The sequence below is a fragment of the Leopardus geoffroyi genome, chromosome A3, assembly GCF_018350155.1.
Source record: "Leopardus geoffroyi isolate Oge1 chromosome A3, O.geoffroyi_Oge1_pat1.0, whole genome shotgun sequence".
Lineage (NCBI taxonomy): Eukaryota > Metazoa > Chordata > Mammalia > Carnivora > Felidae > Leopardus > Leopardus geoffroyi.
The window spans coordinates 85,731,314-85,755,163 of record NC_059336.1 but is presented as its reverse complement, the minus strand read 5'-3'; the positions used below and the strand labels follow the sequence as shown (position 1 = coordinate 85,755,163).

At 38.4% G+C, this 23,850-nt stretch overlaps 2 protein-coding genes across 5 annotated transcripts in view; one reads left to right on the top strand and one right to left on the bottom strand.

Moving 5' to 3' along the window:
• APLF (aprataxin and PNKP like factor) overlaps positions 1 to 16,961 on the bottom strand; it is an 85,026-nt gene extending 68,065 nt beyond the window's left edge. Inside the window, exons 1-2 of one of the 2 annotated variants that reach the window (XM_045446293.1) lie at positions 16,478 to 16,961; positions 1,647 to 1,718 (exon numbers count right to left, since the gene is read on the bottom strand). In XM_045446293.1, the coding sequence (XP_045302249.1) occupies positions 1,647 to 1,718; positions 16,478 to 16,573 (168 nt within the window). In that variant the 5' untranslated portion in view covers positions 16,574 to 16,961. The remainder of the gene's footprint in view (positions 1 to 1,646; positions 1,719 to 16,477) is intronic. The other variant, XM_045446294.1, reaches the window with a different exon arrangement.
• A 25-nt stretch (positions 16,962 to 16,986) lies between these two features.
• On the top strand, positions 16,987 to 22,151 carry FBXO48 (F-box protein 48). Of its 3 annotated transcripts, XM_045446297.1 has the most exons (4): positions 17,026 to 17,105; positions 17,756 to 17,901; positions 19,187 to 19,528; positions 20,011 to 22,151. In XM_045446297.1, exons 3-4 carry the CDS (start codon positions 19,223 to 19,225, stop codon positions 20,170 to 20,172), a joined length of 468 nt encoding a protein of 155 aa, XP_045302253.1. In that variant the 5' UTR covers positions 17,026 to 17,105; positions 17,756 to 17,901; positions 19,187 to 19,222; the 3' UTR covers positions 20,173 to 22,151. The 3 variants fall into 3 exon arrangements, with proteins under 3 accessions (XP_045302251.1, XP_045302253.1, XP_045302252.1); XM_045446295.1 differs by lacking the exon at positions 17,756 to 17,901 and having other exon boundaries at positions 16,987 to 17,105; XM_045446296.1 differs by lacking the exon at positions 17,026 to 17,105 and having other exon boundaries at positions 17,644 to 17,901.
• The last annotated feature ends 1,699 nt before the right edge of the window (positions 22,152 to 23,850 follow it).

Genomic DNA, 23,850 nt, shown 5'->3' with positions numbered 1-23,850 from the left:
CTCAACACCCAAAAAACAAATAATCCAGTGAAGAAATGGGCAAAAGACATGAAGAGACAGTTCTCCAAAGAAGACATCCAGATGACCAACCGACACATGAAAAAATGCTCAACATCCGTCACCATCAGGGAAATACAAATCAAAACCGCAATGAAATACCACCTGACACCTGTCAGAATGGCTAACATTACAACTCAGGCAACAACAGATGTTGGTGAGGATGCGGAGAAAGAGGATCCCTTTTGCATTGTTTGTGGGAATGCAAGCTGGTGCAGCCACTCTGGAAAACAGAATGGATGGAGGTTCCTCAAAAAATTAAAAATAGAACTACCCTACAACCCAGAAATTGCACTACTAGGTATTTATCCAAGGGATACAGGGATGCTCTTTCAAAGGGACACATGCACCCCAATGTTTATAGCAGCACTATCAACAATAGCCAAAATCGATGGATGAATGGATAAAGAAAATGTGGCATATACATATATATATGCCACATATGGCATATGTATATGTATATATACATACATACACATACAATGGAATATTACTTGGCAATCAAAAAGAATGAAATCTTGCCATTTGCAACTACACAGATGGAACTAGAGAGTATTATACTAAGTGAAATTAGTCAGAGAAAGACCAATATCATATGACTTCACTCATATGAGGACTTTAAGATACAAAACAGATGAACATAAGGGAAGGGAAGCAAAAATAATAAAAAACAGGGAGGGGGGACAAAAACATAAGAGACTCAAATATGGAGAACAGAGGGTTACTGAGGGGTTGTGGGAGGGGGATGGGCTAAACAGGAAAGGGCATTAAGGAATCTACTCCTGAAACCACTGTTGCACTACAGGCTAACTTGGATGTAAATTTAAAAAAATAAATAAAAATTAAAAAAAAAAAGACAGAGAGAGAGAGAGAGAGAGAGGAGAGAATCCCAAGCAGTACAAACTGTCAGCCAGTCTCACAAACCGTGTGATCATGACCTGAGTCAAAATCAAGAGTCAGATGCTTAACCAACTGAGTCATCCTGGCACCCCCAATCCTGTAACATTTAAGTAATTCTGGTCACTACCCCACTCCCCAAAAATAAACCATTACATAGTTACAGGCTTCCTTATAGGATCTTATTTGTAATATCCAGTTATGAACAAAATCCTAATTTATACATGAACTGGTGGTCATCTTTCACTAAAATTCTAACTATGTAAATGTAGCACTGTCTTATGGGAAAAAAAATACTTTAAATAGTTTAGATTTTATCTCCCAATTATCCTCTGGAAATAAGGATATATTCTGAAATTGATTCTCTATTTGCATAACCTTAGAAAATAAGCCCTCTAACCAGGAGCTGGAAAAAGGTGAGAGACAAAGAGTTAAAATGAGTCATGAATAGGGGCGCCTGGGTGGCTCAGTAGGTTGAGCGTCTAGCTTCGGCTCAGGTCATGATCTCCTGAGGTCCATGGGTTCAAGCCCTGCATTGGGCTCTGTGTTGACAGCTCAGAGCCTGGAGCCTGCTTCAGATTCTGTGTCTCCCTCTCTCTCTGCCCCCACCCTCACTCACACTCTGTCTCTCAAAAATGAATAAATGGTTAAAAAAAATTTTTTTTTTAATGAGTCATAAATAACATATTTACCGGTTTGATTCGAAGCTGGCCACCGACCACCTCAAGAATTGCATGTCTTCTGGACACTCTCTTGTCTGTTATCTACAGGGGGAGAAAAATAAACATTTCTAATGCAGCTACCTCCATAAAAAAAAAACAGTAACAACAACAACAAAAACCCACAGTAATGTTTCTGATATTAGTAGGCTACATATCAAATACTCATTCAGCAACTGTATATTAAAATGATTGTCCTCATTGAACAGATAACAAACAACTCAAGAGATTAAGGGACCTGCCCAAGATAACAGGAAGAATAAATAGCAGAGCAGAGACTCAAGCTTGAGATCTAACACATCCCAAAATTTTCATGATGGCTTCCATTCAAGATAGACATTTAGTGGAGATTCTCATCAACAAAACTCATAAAATGAGAAAAAAATGTATACAATGTGTACTTATTAGGAAACTTCTCAAGTACAAGAAATATGTAGCATGTTACAATGACAAAGGTTTTAAAGAGCAGCAGTCTGGTAAATATAAAGGTGTGACGACCAGGTTTGGGGTCAGGCCCACCTGCACTGGAGCTCTGGGGCCATCAGCAGTAGTTAAGAGAACAGGAAGGTGGGAGGGGGAGTGGTGTAAACCAAATATTTATAGTGAGTAAGAGATTATCATTTATGTGTGTGTGTGTATAATACAATACATACACATGTTAATTTTAAAAGGTAAAATACATATATTTGCTTCCCCTTTTGAGTCAACATGCTTTAGTTACACACAAGCACTTCTGCATACCAAAGTTTAGAAATGGCTTGCACTTTAAATCTGGAAATTGGCAACTGAGTCTTCCCTGCAGAACTATAAACATGATGGTTAAGACTGCCTTTGTTATTTGTGGTTGATACATAATGAAAACGTTTCAAGCACCAACTTTACTTAACATCATAATTATGTGGCCCATCTTTTGATTACCTTAGTATCTGTATCACTTCAACTCTGATATTATCCATATCAGTACCAAAATTATCAGTAAAAACAGACTACAGCAATGCCCAGTTCAATTAAACTCTTTAGTTACGCAAAAACTTGCAAAAATGTCAAAGTGCCAGGAATCAGTAGTCATCTTTTTTAACCAGACAGCAGTTTCACATATAAGACTGTAACTATATAAAAGTAGTAACATCAAGCATCACAGTGGAATGAATTCCACATATGTGGATTTTTGATCGCTACAGTTGATTTTTAGAACATTTTCTAAAATGAAGTATCTTAAAGGTAGCCCATTTAAAATATATACACTATTAAACTAATAATCTACCAGGGAGGGGAGAAGAAACTCGGAGGTTCCTGTATTCTTTCCCATAATGTGCCTTGTGGACATTATCAGGTGATAACGCACTTTACCATTTATAAAAATGATTTATCATTTGCATAGAACTTTCCCTTAAATCTTAAGATTCACCACAATACTGTCATAGCTATTGTTCACATGTTATGAACTTGGGAATTGAGAGTCTAGAGAATTTAAGTAACTTGTGTAGGCCACTCCTCGAGTAGGTGGCCTACAAATCCATATTCATTAATAAAAATAAATATGTGATGGGGCGCCTGGGTGGCGCAGTCGGTTAAGCGTCCGACTTCAGCCAGGTCACGATCTCGCGGTCCGTGAGTTCGAGCCCCGCGTTGGGCTCTGGGCTGATGGCTCGGAGCCTGGAGCCTGTTTCCCATTCTGTGTCTCCCTCTCTCTCTGCCCCTCCCCCGTTCATGCTGTGTCTCTCTCTGTCCCAAAAATAAATAAACGTTGAAAAAAAAAATTTAAAAATAAATATGTGGGAAAAAGAGTCATATATGACTCTACATCTGCATATGATCAGTCAGAAATAGTTTCAAGAAATGAAAATTACTCTGCATCAGGGAGTAAGAAATTTCTAATTCTAACTTGGGTAGTAAGATCTCATTGTGAACTGCAATAATACAAATCGATTTTCTAACCGACTGAGTAACAGACTGCCAAATATAAAATCATGGCAAGCAAAGATGGTTCCTGTAATAGTCTAGCTTGGGTTTCTTTATTTTTCAAACCATATTTTTGCAGGAAGCAATAATGGACTTTTCCTATCCCAGTCTTTCTTTGAAGGAGGCTTTCCAGACCCCAGCATGAAAAAAATGTATAAAAGCATAACATGACCTCTAGTGGACACATGATTCCACAACAGTGTAATTACATGGCAAGCTTTGCATTTCTATAGTATACCAAAAAAAGTGGGGTTTTTTTTTGTTTGTTTTTAAATGTTTATTTATTTATTTTGAGAGATGGGGGGTGGGAGAAGAAAGGGAGGAAGACAGAATCCCAGGCAGGCTCCGCGGTGTCAGTGCATAGCATGACACGTGGCTTGAACCTATCTATGAACCATGAGATCATGACCTGAGCCAAAATCAAGAGTCGGACCCTTAACCAGCTAAGCCACCCAGGCACTCCATGTATTATCTTAAGTCTTCACAAAACCTGAGGAGAAGACATTATTACCTTCATTTTGTAAGTGAGAAATATAAGTGCAGAGAGGCTAAGCAACTACTTATAGTTACGCAGCCAATAAGCAGCAGGACCAGGACTTGAACCCAAGGAATCTGATTCTAGGGACAGGACACTCTTGCTTTTAACACTGTATTGCCTCCCTCATTATCATTACACAAAATATAATTTTTTAGATTATTTACCATCAGCTTAACTATCTAAACTAGAACATACCAAAGAACTGGAAATAAGGTAGAATGACTATTTAACAAGCAAGTAGACATTCTGAGAAAATCAAGCCCTAAATGAAATTCCAGAAGGTCTTGGGACACCTGGGTGGCTCAGTCGATTAAGCGTCTGACTTCGGCTCAGGTCACGATCTCACAGCTTGTGAGTTCAAGCCCCACATCAGGCTCTGTGCTGACAGATCACAGTCTGGAGCCTGCTTTGGATTCTGTGTCTCCCTCTCTCTGCCTCTCCCATGGTGACGTTCTGTCTCTCTTTCTCTCAAAAATAAAAAAAACAGTAAAAAATTAATAAAAAAAAAAAAAAGAAATTCCAGAAGGTCTTCAGGTTTCCATTTATTCATTTATTCTAATGTCATACCCAAATCTAACAAGCTGTGTTATATGAATTTGCAATTCTCTATTCACAGCAAACAACAAAGTGGATAGGGTTTAACAGGCAGTGCATTAACACTGGGGGAAAATGATTGCTATTGGTCTGTAAGTAGAAAAAGAAAGGCTATGGAAAAGCAAAGAAACCCAAAGACTCAGAAAGAATGTACTGGCTAGAAGCTACAGAGAATAGAGACAAATGGCATAACATACTTCAAAAAGTACTACTTACCAGGGTCTACTTATTGATTACCCTATTTAAATGAAATTTTCATTTGACAGTCAGACATTTCACATCTTAAGAAAGCCATAAAAATAGTTAAAATAGAGGAATTCCCATTTCCTAGCAAATAACTGCAGTCACCTAAATACTAATCATACCATACAAAAAAATCAGAGATCAACAAATAGAACACATAAAACCACCTACATTCCACATGTAAAGCACAACTAGGACACAGAGATTACCACAAACTTTACATATAGGAGGGGAAAGAAACACCAAATGCAGATCAAGCTTCAAGGCAAGTGATAACTGGGAGGAAGAGAAGAGAGGGAATGAGAACTTAGGGGTGGTGGGGCACAGATAATATCACTCTCAGAAATAGTCACGCCTTGAGTGGGAAATAAAACACATCTCACATCCAGCAGTTCAGTGGTCCAGCAAAACTGGAAACAATTTGGGCATCAATAGGAATAATGGTAACAATGGAACACAAACACTGAATACAAAAATAATCCATGAGTTCACAATGAACTCAAAAAAAGGGCCTGGGGCTAGGGCTGGGAGGAAAAGCCCTTCTTCATAAAAGAATCCCAGCTAATGAAGAAGAAATGATCGAACCAGAAAAATCACTACTTTGCAACTACAAATCTAATAACTGACTCAGTAACGGACCAGTGGATGTTAACTTTCAGGTGAAAGCTTGATGAGAAAAAGAATATTCCTGAAGTCCCAAAGCATCATTGCACAGATTACTCACAAAGGGAACTGTGTCTTTTTTGGGGAAGTCTGATAGACACCACCTTTCCCAAGTGACCACCCAACATCGCCAACAACAGCACAAACTCCTAGCTGGGCCTTGTGATAAGCTGCTTCAATTTCACATCGAATATGTAATATTCTTGCCCAAAATGTTTAACCTGAATCCTATTATATAGAAACAATAAGACAATCAAAATTGTGGGCCTTCTTTAAAACAACTGGCCTGGACTCCTAAAAACATGAATGCCATGAAAGACAGAATAGTTCTAGATTAAAGAAGATAACGTTTGATTGGATCCTAATTTTTTTAAATGCTAAAAATGGACATTATTGGAAAAGTTGTGTAAAATTAAATATAGGACCATTAAAATGTACTGTACAATTATAAATTTCTCAAGTGTGGTAAGTTTATATGTATGTACATAACAGTTTATATATATTTATGTATGTATATATACATTTTATATAAAAATATTCTTGCTCTTAGGTGATACATGTTGACGTATTTAAGGATGACGAGCCAAAATCCATACAATGTACCTTCAGAAGGGTTCAGAAAACAATACATATATGAGAAAAAACCAAATATATATATATATATATATATATATATATATATGAGTGTGTGTATATGAGAGATAAAGAAAATGTGGCAAAATGTTACCATTAATTAATCTGCTAAAGACATATTAAGTGTTCATTGTACTATTCTTTCAACTTTTTCTGCAGGTCTGATATCTTTCAAAATGAAAAGTTGAGGGAAAAATAGTTAAAATTTCAAATATGTTGGTGCCTAAAAGGTTTATTATCAAATTACCTAGAAAATGTAGTATATGATTGCTAAATGACATAAATACACCGTCTCAGTAAAATTTATTTACAGTCATCTCAGTAAAATTAATAAGACTCTTTCTATAGTTAAATTTTTCTAACTTCCTCGCTTGAGACTGGGTACCACAAACTGGTAGCCGATTGGCTACAAATCATTCAGGCTGTTTTTTTTCTCTCAAGTTTTGAAAAGTGTATGCACCCTCCATCTCACCACAGCGCTCAGCACCCGTACAATCTCCCACTGAACACCTTTCACTCTTTAGTGTATGCCTGGCCTCTGCAGGCATTTGGATTTGCAACTTATGATTTGAGGCACACCTTTTTTAAGATTTTAATTTTTTTTTTAGATATTATTTTAAGTAATTTCTATACCCAACATGGGGCTCGAAATCATAACCCTGAGATCCAAGAGACACACGTTCCCCCAGCTAACCAGCTTGGCAGCCCCAAACTACACCTATGCTTTCAGATGCCAGTTCTTCACATGTGACATTGTATACCAGATGCTACTAGTCGCTTGATCAGTAGCTATTCATTTCTTCTTCCATACTAATATCTACTCTCCTTTTGTTTAGGCCAACAAGGTACCCATTTAAAAATATCCAAATGCCCAGAACTCCTCGTAGCTATGGATAGCCAAACGACAAGTTCTAGGAAAGGATATGAGAGGGAGTGTGTATTAACGTTTTCTAGTTTCCGTATCTGATGTTTTAATATCTGGCACCTTGAACTAAGGAAGGACTACCCCAAGGGTTATCAGGTTCTTAGAGACAGTAAATGACTCACCTGCAAGTATACCTTTCATATGCAAAATAACCAATCTAAAGTCTGTACCCCCAATTATGGCTTTACCTGGCTCTTATGCTGTGCTAATCACCCCAGGACTAGGCATCAGACAACTAGGGACAGCCCATACAGCTCAGAGCTCATAAAATTATTCAAAACTAGACCACCCGACACCTGTTTATCTTGCCTTGCCCATTCATTCCTAAGAAAGTTGTGAGAAAGGCTTTCCTGCAGTTCCCCTAGCTCTCTCTGCCTTCTGCCTCCCACCAATCTCACGTGGCCCTGCATGGCATGGTGTGCCTTTCTTTCTCTTGGGAACTGTGAGTAATAAATTATCTTTTCAGTGGCAATCATCTCATGATCTGTTGGCTTCACCATTCCTGAACAAAACAACAAAATCTCCATTTTAAAACAGTGGAGCTTCTGGAAAGATTATTGTCTTCAAGATAACAAGGAACAGGCTCGAAAGGAGTGGACCTTTTTTTGCCCTGTGCCTTTCTCTTTTCTTCCTGCTTAAATGGGACGCTTCAAAGTACAGCAGCCATCTCGACTGCAGGCATGAATCACGTGCAAAGGATGACCAAGGAGGAACACAGAAGGGCCGGTTCCTTGAGTATCTGCAACAGCCCCGGGCTGACTGCCCCTGAGATTCTCTTACAAAAGAAAAATCAATTTGGTTTGTCACATCTCGGTTACCTGCAGCCAAAAGCAATTATGATTAATATCCTTTACTTCAACAATACTGGACATCTAATAACAAATTTATTTATGTTCAGCCAGTCAGAGAAGGAATAGTAGAAAACAGAGAAGCTAACCAAATCTGTGCATTCAAGCACAAGAATTTTTTTTAGTATTAAAAAAACTGCACAGCATATAGCAGGAGCTGAAGCATACGCAGGCTACAGGGTAATGCTGAAATCACTCCTATCCTTTGTTAACAACAGCTGAAATGACAGAAATTCTTCTTCAGACACTACAGAACAAATGTTTTTTACTTGAATTTTTCATACTGTTTCTTCAATGGGGACAGGACTCTGTCTTTTGTATTGATACAATGTGGATCCCTTCTCTTTGATTTTCTGGTTCTGAATTGAATGTTTCCTGATAAGGACAAGTCCTTTCGCCTTGTCTTCATGTCTCATTTTTAAGACATGAAGTTTGTGCTAGAAGAAAAGATAAAGACATGAAAACATAAAAGAATTGTTTGTGAGTTGTCTGACAAATATTTATTTTTGACATCTACTGAAGTCAAACAGAATGAAGATTTTCTTACGCTACTAGCAGAAATGCTTGGATGTTTTGACTCAAGGTCTCTGACCTATTTGTTTATTATTTCCAAAATTCTAAAAATAAAAAACAAACCTGAATAAAATAAAAGCAGAAAAGTTACTGGACCCTGAAATAGAATAGACTGGTACCTTTCATTTCATTTTTGCCTATATATATTTACTAAAAAACCAACAACAGTCCATTTTTCTTAAAATTTTTCCTACAGAAATTTCTGAATATCACAGGCAAGTATAATGTATCTCGTAAATACAATATCCCCATGTAGCCTGGCTCCTATAAACACAAGAACAGAGAAGAGGCAAGATTTGCTTTTTCCAATATGAATTACAGAAGACACCAAACGGTAAGGTAATAAAATTTTTCTTGTATAATACTTAATAACTTACAGTGCTTTCACACAAGATTGTCTAGTTTGCTCTATTAACAACAGACAAATAAAAAATAGGCAAATTCAAACTTCCACGGTAGAGAAAAATTAAAAAAAAAAAACATCTGGTAGGAGATTTGAATCTATGAGAAAATGCATAAACCTAAAGAAGCATAGGCTCTACTTTAGGCATAGTTTGCATAAAATATCTTCCTCAAACTTTTGTGTGTATATGTGGCAAGTACATAAAACCTAAAATTAAGACCCAAATTAAACAGACTCATTGTTGACAAACCTGTTGATGAAGCATAAAAGTTTCGTATCCAGAGTGCTTCCCAGTTACCAGATCCAAGATGCACTCCCCAGAGCTCAATCTACCTTGAGACTCTGTCAAAACATTAGATAAGTCAATCTTATTCCTCAAAAGAGCAAAAGTTAGTTGACACAAGGTGTTTAATGTTACCATACTTGGAATGTACCAAAGTTCATTTTTCTGATATTAACAAAGGGCAAGTTTGAGGAAACAAACATAGGCTCTCTAGAGAGATTCCAGTAAGCTCTCTTTAAAAGGTTATTAAAACACTGGATGTGAAATGGTCTTTGAACTTGCGAAATACTTTCCCATAAGACCAATGGTATAATAGTAGTTAGGCTATCAGGTTACCTCACAACTATCTATTTAATCCACAATACTGATGAAATATGGATCACTTAGACTTTAAAAAGTAAAATGCAATACCTGCTGAGCTTCTAATTCAAGGTTGCTGAATAGCCAGCCAATATGATAAAACTGGGCTGACTTAATGCCACTGAGGTTTCTTTTTTTTTTTTTTTCCCAACGTTTATTTATTTTTGGGACAGAGAGAGACAGAGCATGAACGGGGGAGGGGCAGAGAGAGAGGGAGACACAGAATCAGAAACAGGCTCCAGGCTCTGAGCCATCAGCCCAGAGCCTGACGCGGGGCTCGAACTCATGGACCGTGAGATCGTGACCTGGCTGAAGTCGGACGCTTAACCGACTGCACCACCCAGGCGCCCCAATGCCACTGAGGTTTCAACTCACCCAACCTGCTTGGCTTGCAATGCTACTTGTGAAGTGAATGCTATACAAACGTAAGAACATTATCCTCACCATTGATATGATAGATGGCATCATAATAGAGACAATATAATGAGTAAAAACATAAGCAGAGCTTAGGAAGACAAAACTGGGTTGAAATCTCCACTTGGGACTTCGATAAATTAAAGTTTCTCAATAAAATTCAGTTCAGCAAAAATGTCTTAAAAGACTTATTCTGTGCCAAGCATTCTTAGTGTGTCCAGAAGTGGTTTTCAACTCTGATTTCACAACAAAATCATCTTCAGAGCTTTTAAAAATACAGATACCCAGGGACGCCTGGGTGGCTCAGTCGGTTAAGCATCTGACTTCCGCTCAGGTCATGATCTCATGGTTCGTGAGTTCGAGCCCCGCCGTGGGAGCCTGCTTCAGATTCTGCCTCCCTCTCTCTGCCCCTTCCTAGTTCACACTCTGTCTCTCTCTCTCAAAAATAAAAAACATTAAAAAAATAATAATAATAAAAATACAGATACCCAAATGCTACCTACAAGAATCAAAATACCAGTGGAAGGAACATAGAGAGAGGTACAAAAGCATGTGAGATGGTATATTCAGGCTGAGTAGTACGTGGGAGATAATTTGGAGAGATTGATTTAGAAATAAATATATGTAAAATATACAGGAATATACATACATGTGAAAAGTAATTCACTATGCACCTATTATAATGTCCAAAACCCAAAACACTGAGAACACCAAATGCTGGTGAAGTTGCGGAACAACAGGAAATCATTCATGGATGGTGGGGATGCAAAATGGTACAGCCACACTGAAAGACAGTTGGCAGCTTTTTACAAAACTAAACACACTCTTAACATATGGTCCAGCAATTGATCTCCTTGGTATTTACCCAAATGAACTGAAAACTTATGTCTACACAAAAACTTGCACATGGATGGTTGTAACAGCTTTATTCATAACCGCCACAACTTGGAAGTAAACAAGATATCCTTCAGCAGGTAAATGGATAAACTGTGGAACATTCAGATATTGCAATATTATCCATCATTAAAAAGTCATGAGAAGACATGGAGGAACCTTAAATACCATTACTAAGTGAAAGAAGTCAGCCTAAAAAAGTCTATATTTACATACTGTATAATTCCAACTATATGATATGCTGGAAAAGGTAAATTATGGAGACAGTAAAGAGTTCAGTAGGTTGGGAAAGGAAGAAAGAACACAAAGAGCATAGAGGATTTTTAAGGCAGTGAAACTATTCTGTGTAATACTACAATACCTGATATGTGTCATTACACATTTGTCAAAACCCACACAATGTGCACCAGGAGTGAAGCTTAGTGCTAAACCATGGACTTTGAATGATAATGACAAGTCAATATAGGTTCATTGGATATACCAGTGTGGTGCAAGATATCGACAGCGAAGAAAGGTGAGGTGAGGAACAGAGATGAAAACTCTCTGTATTTTGTACTCAATTCTGCCATGAACCTAAGACTGCTGAAAAAAATAAAGCCTATTTTAAAGAAGAAAAATAAATACTGTAAAAGCAAAGTCCATAAAAGTTAAAAGGGGATCAGTGATGTAATGTGATTATCCCACAAGCCTGGTCAGCACTTACCCAATCACCCAATCGGTCATACACTTTCTGTCTCAGACCCGGGAAATCATACATCCACTGAGCCTGAAGGGCCTTTCCCTCTCTACCACCCACTCTCCACCTACCAAACAGCTAACTGTTCTGACACTCCAAAGTCAACTCAATGTCACTGAGTCAGGAAGCCTTCCCTAACCCCTCATCTTAACTGTGGGTTCCTTCCTATACCTTTCTGTATCATGTAACATCCTTTTCTGTTTGGCTCATAGTACTGAAACAAAATTTGTAATTAAATGTGACCTTTCAGAAGTTGGAGGTTATATCTAAAAATCCAGATTTCTTACTACTCTTTTTTTTTTTTCATGTTTCTTACTAATCATGAAAATAACCATAGGACTTTGTTACCAGGTGGGCATGGGGTTGAGTGGCAGGGACCACATTACAGGTCATTTTCCTTGTGGCCTTCCCAACACTAAGGCAGCTGTCATCTATGACACTGCTGTGATTTATTTACCATCATCCCTGCGCTGTTTTTCCTACACAGTCCCATTTCATTCACTCAGGTGCCTGCCTGGTTCCAGTTCCCATTTGAGGTTGCAAATGCTATTTAGTTACTTGTTTCTCTGACTCTCATACCTAGGAAACTAAGTTTCTTGAGAGTAATGACTTGTTTCTCTTTCATCCTTCCATTCTGACTACAGTATATATTGAACTATTTTCTGAATTCACTAAATGAAAATGAAATAGGAAATGGAATAGAAAAAAATGGTAACATTCAATCCATCATGAATGTTGCTCTGAAAGCTTTAGCAGTTGCTTCTTTGTTATGCTTAAATTCACTTCAAGGGGCGCCTGGGTGGCGCAGTCGGTTAAGCATCCGACTTCAGCCAGGTCACGATCCCATGGTCCGTGAGTTTGAGCCCGGCATCAGGCTCTGGGCTGATGGCTCAGAGCCTGGAGCCTGTTTCCGATTCTGTGTCTCCCTCTCTCTCTGCCCCTCCCCCGTTCGTGCTCTCTCTCTCTCTCTCTGTCCCAAAAAAAATAAATAAACGTTGAAAAAAAAATTAAAAAAAAAAAAGATAAATTCACTTCAAAATTCTATATCCTTTTCAAACCTAAGTTACAAGTAGGCTCTTTTTGAGGGTTGGAAGAATGAGAAGCAGAGACACAGAAAAGGAAGAGATCATGTCCTTTGAAGGCCTACTATGTGCCAGACACCATACTAGACTAAAAAGGTGCAGGAGATGGAGGGGATACCCAGCAGCTAGGAGTGCTTGGCACATCCCTAGGGACCAGACAGGACTAGGTTCCAGAAAGGCCAGTGAGATTCTGCAAAAGGCACAAACAATACAGAGTTGCCAGGCCAGGGAGTGGTTACTGGCTACTTTTGTATAAACTTTGTAGGACACTTATAGCATTCTTAGAAATGGTGAACTGATACCAGGGAAGGTCTATATTAGAGCCCATGACTATCCCCACCCACAACCAAGGGCCTCTTCTCTTTTCAATTAAAGCAGTAGATTCTACTACACCCGCCGTTAGGAAGACTCACTAGATAGCTGGCATTGTCCTTTTTTCTTGGAGGAAACAGATTAGAAACGAATGTGTCATACAATCCCCATCAAAACAGAAAAAGGGAAATTTGAAATTAGAAACAGTGGTTTTCATTTAAGAGTATAATCAGCTTTTTAAAAAGCGTATATAATCAGCTTTAATTAGAGAAAAACTATAAAGCAAATAATTTGGCCTAAAGGTACTCTTGAGATGCTATACTGTAAAACCTTAACTAAAGTTAAATTTTTTACTTAAGATAAATTATAGTTTCACATATAGTTGGAAGATATAATACACAAAGATCTCTTGTACCATATTCCCAGTTTGCCCAGCAGTAACATCTTGTAACACTATAGTCCAGTATCACAACAGGATACTAATATTGATACAGTCAAGATACAGAATATTTCCACCACCACACAAATCCTCATGTTGCTGTGTTATAGCCATACCAGTCTCCTTTTGCTCCCCTCTCCACTTCTTTTAACTCCTGGCAACCACTAATCTGTTCTCCATGTTTACAATTTTGTAATTGCAATAATGTTATGTAAATGAATTCATACAATATGTAACTTTTGGGATTGGCTGTCTTCAGCCAGTATAATTCCATGGAGATTCATCTTGGTGTAAAACCTTTAACTGGTATGGATCATAAAACACAATTACAACCTGGTAAAGTAACCAAGACCTCAGGTTCCCTGATGACTCCCACTAAAGTAAATGGCACAAGAACATTAAATTTCACTGTACTCTGTTATCTATAAGTGGTCTCTATATGTGCTCTCCTGCCACTGTAAAGACAAAGACATTCTCATCAATTTGTTTCACCACCAAGCCCATTTTACACATTGGAATTAAAAACCTTTATGTTTGTGTGGCCATGAACGCTTGTGAAACTTGTCTCCAAAAAAACATAACCTGTTAAATGAGTTCAAAAATCATTATTAATCATTAAGTATTAATGATTAATAATCACATTATGAGTAATTTACAATGAACATCCTGAGTTTTCCCACTTCAAGTAAGTCTTTGCTCTCTCACACTACAAAAAAAAGCATCACTGGAATAATTGCTGTTTGAAATAGCACCTTCATGTTGAGTTTTAACCACTGCAAAGAAACTATCTTTTTTATAAAACCACAAGCTGATTTGTTCTTCAAATTTTTCCTTTAACACACTTAGGACACTGTTCATAACCACTTCTAGTATCTGCCAAACTTGGCAAGAGAATGTCATCACAGAATGATTAATCGAAAAGGAGAAGCAAAATTCTGACCAAACTTTCTACTCCTTACTATTTGAAGACAGGAACCAAGTAGGCTCATCTCACATCAGCAAGCCTATAATACAAAGATCAAGCTACAAGTAATGAAAGAGTCTGCAACCTGTTGCCATGTTTATAAAACACAGGCCTAAAATTCATCGACCCTTAACCAGAAACACAGTACTCTGTATTGGTGATACAATTTGTTAAGCAAATCAAAATTCACTTGTGAGGGGCGCCTGGGTGGCGCAGTCGGTTAAGTGTCCGACTTCAGCCAGGTCACGATCTCGCGGTCCGGGAGTTCGAGCCCCGCGTCGGGCTCTGGGCTGATGGCTCAGAGCCTGGAGCCTGTTTCTGATTCTGTGTCTCCCTCTCTCTCTGCCCCTCCCCCATTCATGCTCTGTCTCTCTCTGTCCCAAAAATAAATAAACGTTGAAAAAAAAAAAATTAAAAAAAAAAAAAAAATTCACTTGTGAACAGACATAAGGTTTCTAGATGAAGCACATACTCTGTTAAATTTCATATATATATATATATATATATATATATATACACACACACACATATGTATATATATGTATACACACACATATATTTAAATATATATGGAGAAAGGAGGAAGGGAGGGAAGAAGGAAACAAATCTCTCAGGTAGTTCTCTCAAATTCAAATGTTTGTGTAAACTAACAAACTATGGGGAAAAGTAACAATGTTACTTAAACATTTAAGTAATTACTTGTCCAGTAAAAAAAATAAATACCAGGTGAACTTCAACTGTCTCAATAACCTTACTATCCATATATGTACACACACACATACACATCGATTAGGACTGACCTCTGCATCAGAACCCCCAAGTACCACTCCTTTTCCTGCGCCAAGAAGGAGCCTAAGGCTAATAATATCAATGGTTCCATGTAGACACTGGAGGCTAGCCAGGATAACAGTCCACACTCCTCACTGGCTGGCATTAGCTCACTGACACAGGTTGGTCTCCAGAGGCCAAGAGAAAACTCCTAGAGGGCAGAGACCTATATCTCATTCATCTTTGTAACCCCACAGTGCTACCGTCTGCAAAGGTGCTGCACAAAGTGGGCACTAAACAAAATATGTTGAATGTTGCAAAAAATAATATATCTGTTTTAGGTAGAGATCTATAAAATTTAAGAATGCAGCAGGAAAATTTCCTAACTCCTAAACATCCCAAAGAGGGTGGGGAATATATAGCTTAGTGGCACTACATGTCCAAAAGCTTATTTGCACCCTTTAAATAACCGCTCTATGGCTCAATTTTCGATTCTGAACAACGAAGATAATAAGAGCACCTAATTCCTAGGATTTTGAAGTGATTAAAAAGTTGGGACATGTAAAGTCCTTAGATCAATGTCCGGAACACTACACTCTACTTCAAGGGTTAGCTGCTGATATTACTGAAAAAGACTATTCCATAAAAGTAAGGCCCATACAGTCCCACAAGAGGCCAAAAGCTTAAAAGAAATCATTCTAGGAAAGAGAAAATCAGGGGTTGGCAAACTTTTCCTGTAAAGGGCCAAATTCTACTGTAAATACTGTGGCTTGTCAGGCCAAAAGGCAATATCCTCAACTCTTGGGCCAATTGTTCTTCCTAAAAGGCTAATAGGTTTTTTGTTTGTTTGTTTACATTTCACATTTTAAAACTTAAGAACCATCCTTAGAACATGGCTCCATACGAAAACAGCCTGGATTTGGACCCAGGGCCATAGTTTGCTGACCCCTGGATAAGATTATAATGATCATACAAATCAGTGCTTATTAAGGGCACCACTATAAAACGTTTGTGAGCTGTTTAAAGTTGACTGAAAACCGTGCTGCTCCCTAGCTTCTAAAATCCAGACAGGCAGGGCCGGGTGGTAGGGAAGCCAGAAACGGGGCTTCAGGAGACAGCCAGGACCTCGCACGGCTCTCCGGGCCCGGCCGAGCCCCCTGCCACACTTACTCGCAGCAGCGGCCCGCGGCCGATCACCGTCTCCCCGGGCGCCAGGGCCACCCGGGGGCCGCCGTCCTGCGGTTGCAGCTCGAAGCCCCCGGACATGGCGGCGAAGACTACACCCCTTGGCAAGGAGACGGTCCCCGCAGCCGTTTCCGCCTTCCATGGACACGCACAGGGCCTAGGCAGGCCCTCGGAAAAATGCAGGGGGAGGGGGAGCACAAGCTCCGCTCGGGGGTGTCCAGGCCTGGCACGGCAGGAGCTCTGGCGCCGCAGCAGGAGCCCCGCCTCTCCTCTCCGGCCAGTGACGCGCTCCGGGATTCCTCCAACACTCCGCCTCAAAATTATTTTTTAAAAGCCCCGGCTAACCACCCCACCACCCCGCTTTCTCACCGCCCACCCGTCACAGGGGACGTCGGGCCCTGTAGTCCGTGGCGCCCTCCTTCTCCTCTCTTGCTAAGTTGAGACGCCCAGATAAAACTACCACTCCCAAAAGGCAACGCGCGCTCCTCTCTACGCCTGTGCGAAATCCGAGTCAGCAAGGCGGGACTACAGTGGGCGGAACTGGAGGGACTATGGCGAAGGATTCGAATTCCGGAGGATTTAATTTGCCGGAGAAGCTACCGCGGCCCTGGAGGTAGGAGTTCCCGCTGACGTCTGGACGACGCAGCCTCAGCTCAGTCCCCTGGAGCTGCGGTGACAGTCAGTGCTGACGGTTGTTATTGTCGCTTTTTTGTCATTGCTCCGTGTTCTTTGGACTCGGGCAGCTGCAGACTGCGCGAGATCCTCAAGGAGGGCACTCAGATGGGATGTGGAGTTACCTGCGGGGTGTGTCTGCGCCGCCTCTGGATCCCTCCCTTCCTGTGACACCTGAAAGGGGGGGCGAGCTCTTCCCTAACTCGAGAGATAATTCAGCAAAGTTTGGTTCATAAAGAAGGGGCAGAAGAGGGATAGTTTTCCAGGTATCCAGGCAAAACTGGCCTTAGAAGAAGATGCCTAGCGGGAATTTAGGAACCTCACCGAGGCACCCCCCAGCTGTTAAACTCAAAAATTCGTTTGCCTCCTGGGAAAGAACTGTAACGAGAGGACGCGTTTTATTCCCCAATGAGATTCTGGGAGAAGTAACAAATGTTTAAATGCAACAGTAACGTTCTCCACATTAATGTGAGATTCTTTCCCCCCCCCCTCCCCATAAATACAGTAGTTCGGCTTTGGTTTGTATTGATATTGAAAGAGACGAGCTCCTGATAAAAATTTGCTCTTGACTCATGAACTTGTTTCTATCAGTTTGCTTTCTTACTTCCCCAAAACTTCGAGAGGAAGTCCTAATGTCTGTTGAACACAGACATTAAAATTCTTACTATAGCTAATTTGGATCATAAACAATCAAACGAATGGGAGCAATTGTGGCCTTGAGAAGTGCAGAAACATAGGTAAGTAGCATGTTTAGAAAGGGGAATCATTAGCTGAGTTAAAAAGAAGTATTTAGCAAACCCTTCTTCCTGCACTGTAACCCACCCCCCATTATAAAAGGAAGTGCAACATGGAGTAAACTGATTTTGAGTAATCTGAGCTGTCTTTGTATGCAAAAATAGCTCATGCTTTCAACTGATTTTGGAGCCTAGACCATGCACTTTAGGTAAATTAGCCGAAACTGGACTTTCAGTCTGTAATTATATGCTATACCTAACTGAATTATAAACATTGTTTATAATTGCTGGTTACTGTTGCTTTATGGCCTCAATACCTAGTGTTCTTCATTCATAATTATGCATGTAGGATACCTTCAAGAGGCCATTTCTAAAACACTGATCTAATAACTGAATTGAAAATTTGAGGCTTTGTGTTGTTATAACCTGGACTTCAACCTCTTTTCCATTGTGTCAACTGTGAGCACCTACCCATTAGGTACAAGTAGATAACAATTATCATATAAACTACAAAAGTCCATCAGGGTTGTGGTTAAGTCACAAACTGTAGATGAAGAACTTAATGACAAGGTATCACTTCCCACAGACAAGTATTTAGGAGTTCAAGAGATTGAACCATACACATTTTCAAAAGTATTTTCAGCAAATGCGTGGAATCAAACGTGTTCCCACAATAGTTATTTCTACTACTAAACTCAAATTATAGTTTGTGAGGTATCATTTCACTTTTTTAGATAATGTTCTTTGGGAGCAGAAACATAAATGTGTAGAAACAAACCCATTTACCAAAAACATTTAAAAAGAAGAGAAGTAGGGAGCGCCTGCATGGCTCAGTCAGTTAAGCGTACAACTTCGGCTCAGGTCACGATCTCCTGGTTTGTGGGTTCGAGCCCCGCATCGGGCTATATGCTGGCAGCTCAGAGCCTGGAGCCTGCTTCTGATTCTGTGTCTCACTCTCTCTCTCTGCCCCTCCCCTGCTCACACTCTGTTTTCTCTCTCTCTCTCTCTCTCAAAAATTAAAAAAAAAAAAAATTTTTTAAAGGGAAGTAATATGTGTTGAGTGTCTCCTATGTGCAATTTAGATGAAGCTAGATGGTTTACACATTATCCCTGTTAATCCTTGTAAGAACACACAGGAAAGGAGCATCATTGGCCCCATTTTACAGATTGAAAACCTCAAGTCATGAAAGTTAAGGTTCTTGTAATCATACCCAGAAAATATCTGGCTCAGAGTAGGTTCTATAGTCTGATCTGAAGAGACTGAGCGTGTTTAAACTTTGCCTTTTAGGTTACATATGTGGATAATTTGCTAAAACATCAAGCTATGCAGAAAAGCCTCAAGAGGAACAATAATTCAAGAGTTTCTGGCATAAAATTGAATTCTGTGGATGCTGAGAAGGAAAAGAAAGAGAGTCAAAATACCTTTGTTGAACTGTTGCCTCCAGAAGTCACTTTTAAAATTTTCAGTCAGCTGGACATTCGGAGTTTGTGCAGGGCTTCCATAACTTGCAGGAGCTGGAATTACACAGTAAGAAACAGTGACTCCTTATGGAAACCTCATTGCTTGACCTTAAGAGCTGTGTGCCAAAGAGAAGTAGACGATGATCTAGAAAGTGGATATTCCTGGAGAGTAAGTTTAGTCTTTGAAGTCTGTGGTGTTCTTGACAATATGGTGATAGGTTTGAGCCAACTCTGCCTTCTGCACAGAGGAGGTAGGATTTCATATACAGAGTGACATACAGAGTGTGTTGGCTTTTGGCCTTGAAGTTGAATTAGTATTTTCCTGCAAACCACATCATCCCATCCATCCTTTTACGTTTTTTAAATACTAAATTCAGGCATATTCCTCTGTTAGCTACTTCATTCCACCTTTTCCACAACTCACAGCAAACTCTGTGGCTCACTCTGTGTGTATACACATATACGTACACCCACACCCACACCCACCCACCCACGCACATATGCTTACCACAAATGTAATAGTAGATGTGTATATCAAAGTAAATATTTAATCTTCTTTTCAGCCCTGTCATTCAGCTTCTCTAATTTTAAACAAACTCACTGACCAACCACCTACTCCATTTTTTAACAATGATGATTTACCTCTTTCAGGTAATACTACTGAGGAATTATCAGAAGAGTAAAGTGAAACACGAATGGCTAAGTGGCAGATACAGCAACATATGTTCTCCTCTTAGCCTACCAGAAAAAATCATGTACCCAATGGATGTAGATACATGGGGGGAAATTCTAGAAGCAGAACTGGAAAGATAAGCTGAAACATTACAAACACATCTTGTAACTTTGAGAGTTTAAAACTAAAATGACTCTTAGGTTTGTTTTTTTGTTCGCCTTTTTAATGTTTAACATTCAAAAAAAAATATTGTAAAAGTCCAGCTTTGTTTTTATTCTGCACTTTCATAAAAATTCTGGCTTTACTATAATGCAGAAAAATCATGATATGTTATTTATGTAAGAAATACTATACTGATAGAGTGTTTTAAATGTATTGCTTCATGTATTTATATTAGTATATTGCAGTACTCTAATGATAAAGGAGTTTGATTGATATTTCCTGCTTAATGGTAATTCAAAAATTCAGGAAACCATGTGAAGAAACTGATTAGTGATTCATTAAGTAGTAGACATAACTAGGCTTATAACTAGAAGTAGACATAATTAGCAAGACTACCTAAAATGAAATTAATAGTAACATGTTGAAATGTAGAATATAATAAATTTATATTTTGATAACTTTTAAATGTCCATTTCAGTGGCATCAGATTGAATTGTCAAACACTGAGCCCATTTTAAAATGTGCTAAACTTGTGGTTTAGTTTAAAATTAATCTGACTGGAAGGCTGAAACTTGTGAGATCATGATACCCATTACTTGCCTACAGACCTGGAACTGCTCTCAGGGACAGCCATCAGCACCGCCACACTGTTTTTCTTGGCAAACGCTTTCCAACAGCCTTACAGCACCATCTAGTGTACTACTTGTAGATAACCAAGGCAAGGGACTTAGATCCTTTTTGTTTTCCCTACATTTAAAAGAAAAGAAAACATGAAAAAAAGAAAAAAGGAGGAGGAGAAGAACTGTATTATTTTAGAGTACGCTATATACCTGACTTGTTTAAATTTATAGCTTTCCAGGAATCTTTAACTTTTGTTTTTCTTTTTCTTAAAAGTAGATGGTATAGTACTCACTATACCAGATTGTTCATTCTGAATCTGTGGTCATCACCATAGTAAAAAGTGTCTGTGAAACATTTTAGTCAGGATGGCATTTTCTTCTTAAATTGTGCTCTGTGACACAAAAAATAAGAATCCGGGAAACCAGTATTTAACAAATAGGCACAATATTGGAAAGATGCCTTACTCTATGCAGATTCCTTGTGTTGGATCAAGCAGGTGAGGATCTGTTAGAAGGAACCTTAAAGACCAGGCATCATTCTCTAGGACTAGTTGACAATCCCTTTTAGAGGAATACCTTTCAGCCACCATTAACTCTCTTCTTGGCAAACTCTTTTGTAAAACTTATTCTCTGGACCTGGAAACCATCCCTAGATTACACCATTCTGGATTAAGTGGCCCTCGTTAAGTAAGGTTCCCATAGTTCTTTGTACATACCATTCTCAAAGCTGTCTACTACATTAAATTGTCAGTCTTATTTGTCTGTCCCCCTTGCCCCCACTGCCGCTTTGGACTATGAGATTCTTTTTTTTTTTTTTTTTTTTTTCCTAGTTTATTTATTTTGAGAGAGAGAGGTAGAGACACAATCCCAAGCAGGCTCCATGCCGTCAGCTCAAAGCCAAATGCGGGGCCCTATCTCATGAACCGTGAGATCATGACCTGAGCCAAAATCAAGAGTCAGATCCTCAACTGACTGAGCCACCCAGTCACCCCAGGACTGTGAGCTTCTTAAAGGCAGGGACCATTTATTTATTTATGTGTTCTCAAAACCTGGAATATAGTAGCTTTTCCCTAATGATTTGTTAAATTATTCCTATGTTATTTATTTTAACCCTACCCAGAATGTATAATAAAAATAATTTACATTATCGTTAGTGGACAAAACTGTATTGAAATGCAATGTAAACCTGTAAAATAGATGGGATACTTACTATTAATGCTAATATATGAATGATTGTTTTAGTCTTCTCAAAAGCTATAAGGGAAAAATAAGGAAATAGAAATGTTTTCTTTTATGTTTTTGAATAAACACTTGAAAATAAACTTAACCCAAAAATATCACTTACTGTAATTATTGGGTCACTCCAGTGAGTTTTCAGTAATACTTTGCAAGCTATATGAACAATCTAGTTGTTTTTAGTACTGTAACATTAAAATAATTTTTTATATAATAAGCTATAAGCTATGATCACAGTCTACACAGAAAGTTTGGAAACTTAATGATAACTTTTATGTTATGGTCTTAGAATGAACTGTACATTTATCAGACCAAGCCATTAGCATCTGAGAACATGAGTAGGTGGAGTAGAATGGAGAGAAGACGTACTCTTACTCATAGATAAAATAACATGTTACATATACACAGTTTGTAAAAAAGGCAAGATTACTGGAATAGAATATTGAGTTTCTAGTGTTGTTTATTATTTAATCAGTTCAAGATCTAATATATATTTTTTTAATTTAGAAATTTTTCTTTAGTTGCTTCTAGTTTATAACACAATCTTACTTAAGCCAGGACATAATCATCAGTAAAAATCTATATGAATATAAACTTCAGATCTTAGAATACTCAAGTATATAAAAGCCTAATTTGAAAAATATACCCTAACCACTTTAATTTCATCTTTGCTTTGACTTCATATAATATCTTCTTTCCAAAACTTCAAATACCCTAATAATATTAACAATGAGCAGTAACATCAGGAAGTGGATTGGGAAGAATAGATGGAAAAGCAGAATTAAAAGACCAAAATCATCAAATAGATTAAATTAGATCAACAATGGACAACGTTGGTGAATTATAATAGCTAACATTTGTTGAGTGCCTACTCTGAACCAAGCACAGTGCTAATGCGGGGGATACTATTACTCTATATCCATATTATGGATGAGGAAACTGAAAATTGGAGAATGATCTTACCTATCGGTTCATCACCACTCCCCAGCACCTCTATGAGTATGTAACATGTAGTAAGTGCTCAATACATTTTTAATGAATGAATTAAAAGCTTATCTGAGAATGAGTAACTTGAATAAAAAAGCCAAGAATGTTCCTCCAACTTTTTATTTTTCACTTAAAAAATTTTTTTTAAGTTTATTTATTTTGAGAGAGACAGAGGCAAGCGGGGTAAGGAGACACAGAATCTGAAGCAGGCTCTCAGCTCTGAGCTATCAGCACAGAGCCCAAAGTGGGGCTCAAACTCAATGAGCCATGAGATCATGACCTGAGCCGAAGTCAGACGCTTAACCAACTGAGCCTCCAACTTTTTATTTTGAAAAGTTTTAAACACACAGAAAAGTAAAAATACATAACAAAAAACTCTTATGTATATACTTCACTTAGACCAGTTGTTAACATTTCCACATTTGTTTTATTTATTATTTATTTTTAACTGAAGCATTTGAAACTAAGTTGCAGACATGATAATACTTTACCCCTCAATATTTCAACATGCATCTCTTAAGTACATTCACCTATGTGCAATACCATTATCACATATAAAATTTTTATATTGATTCAATAATATAATTTGTAATCCCTATTTAAATTTCCTTAATGGCCTCAAAAATATGTGGATTTTTTTTTTTCCAATTCAGGATCCAAACAGGGTTTCGAATGCATGTCATTTTTTTATGTCCCCTTAATCTCTCTGAACCAGAAGTATCCTTCTGCCCTTGGTTTTCTTTTTCGGGATATTGACTTGTTGGTTTTTTTTTTTTAAGTTTATTTATTTATTTGAGAGAGACAGAGACAGCG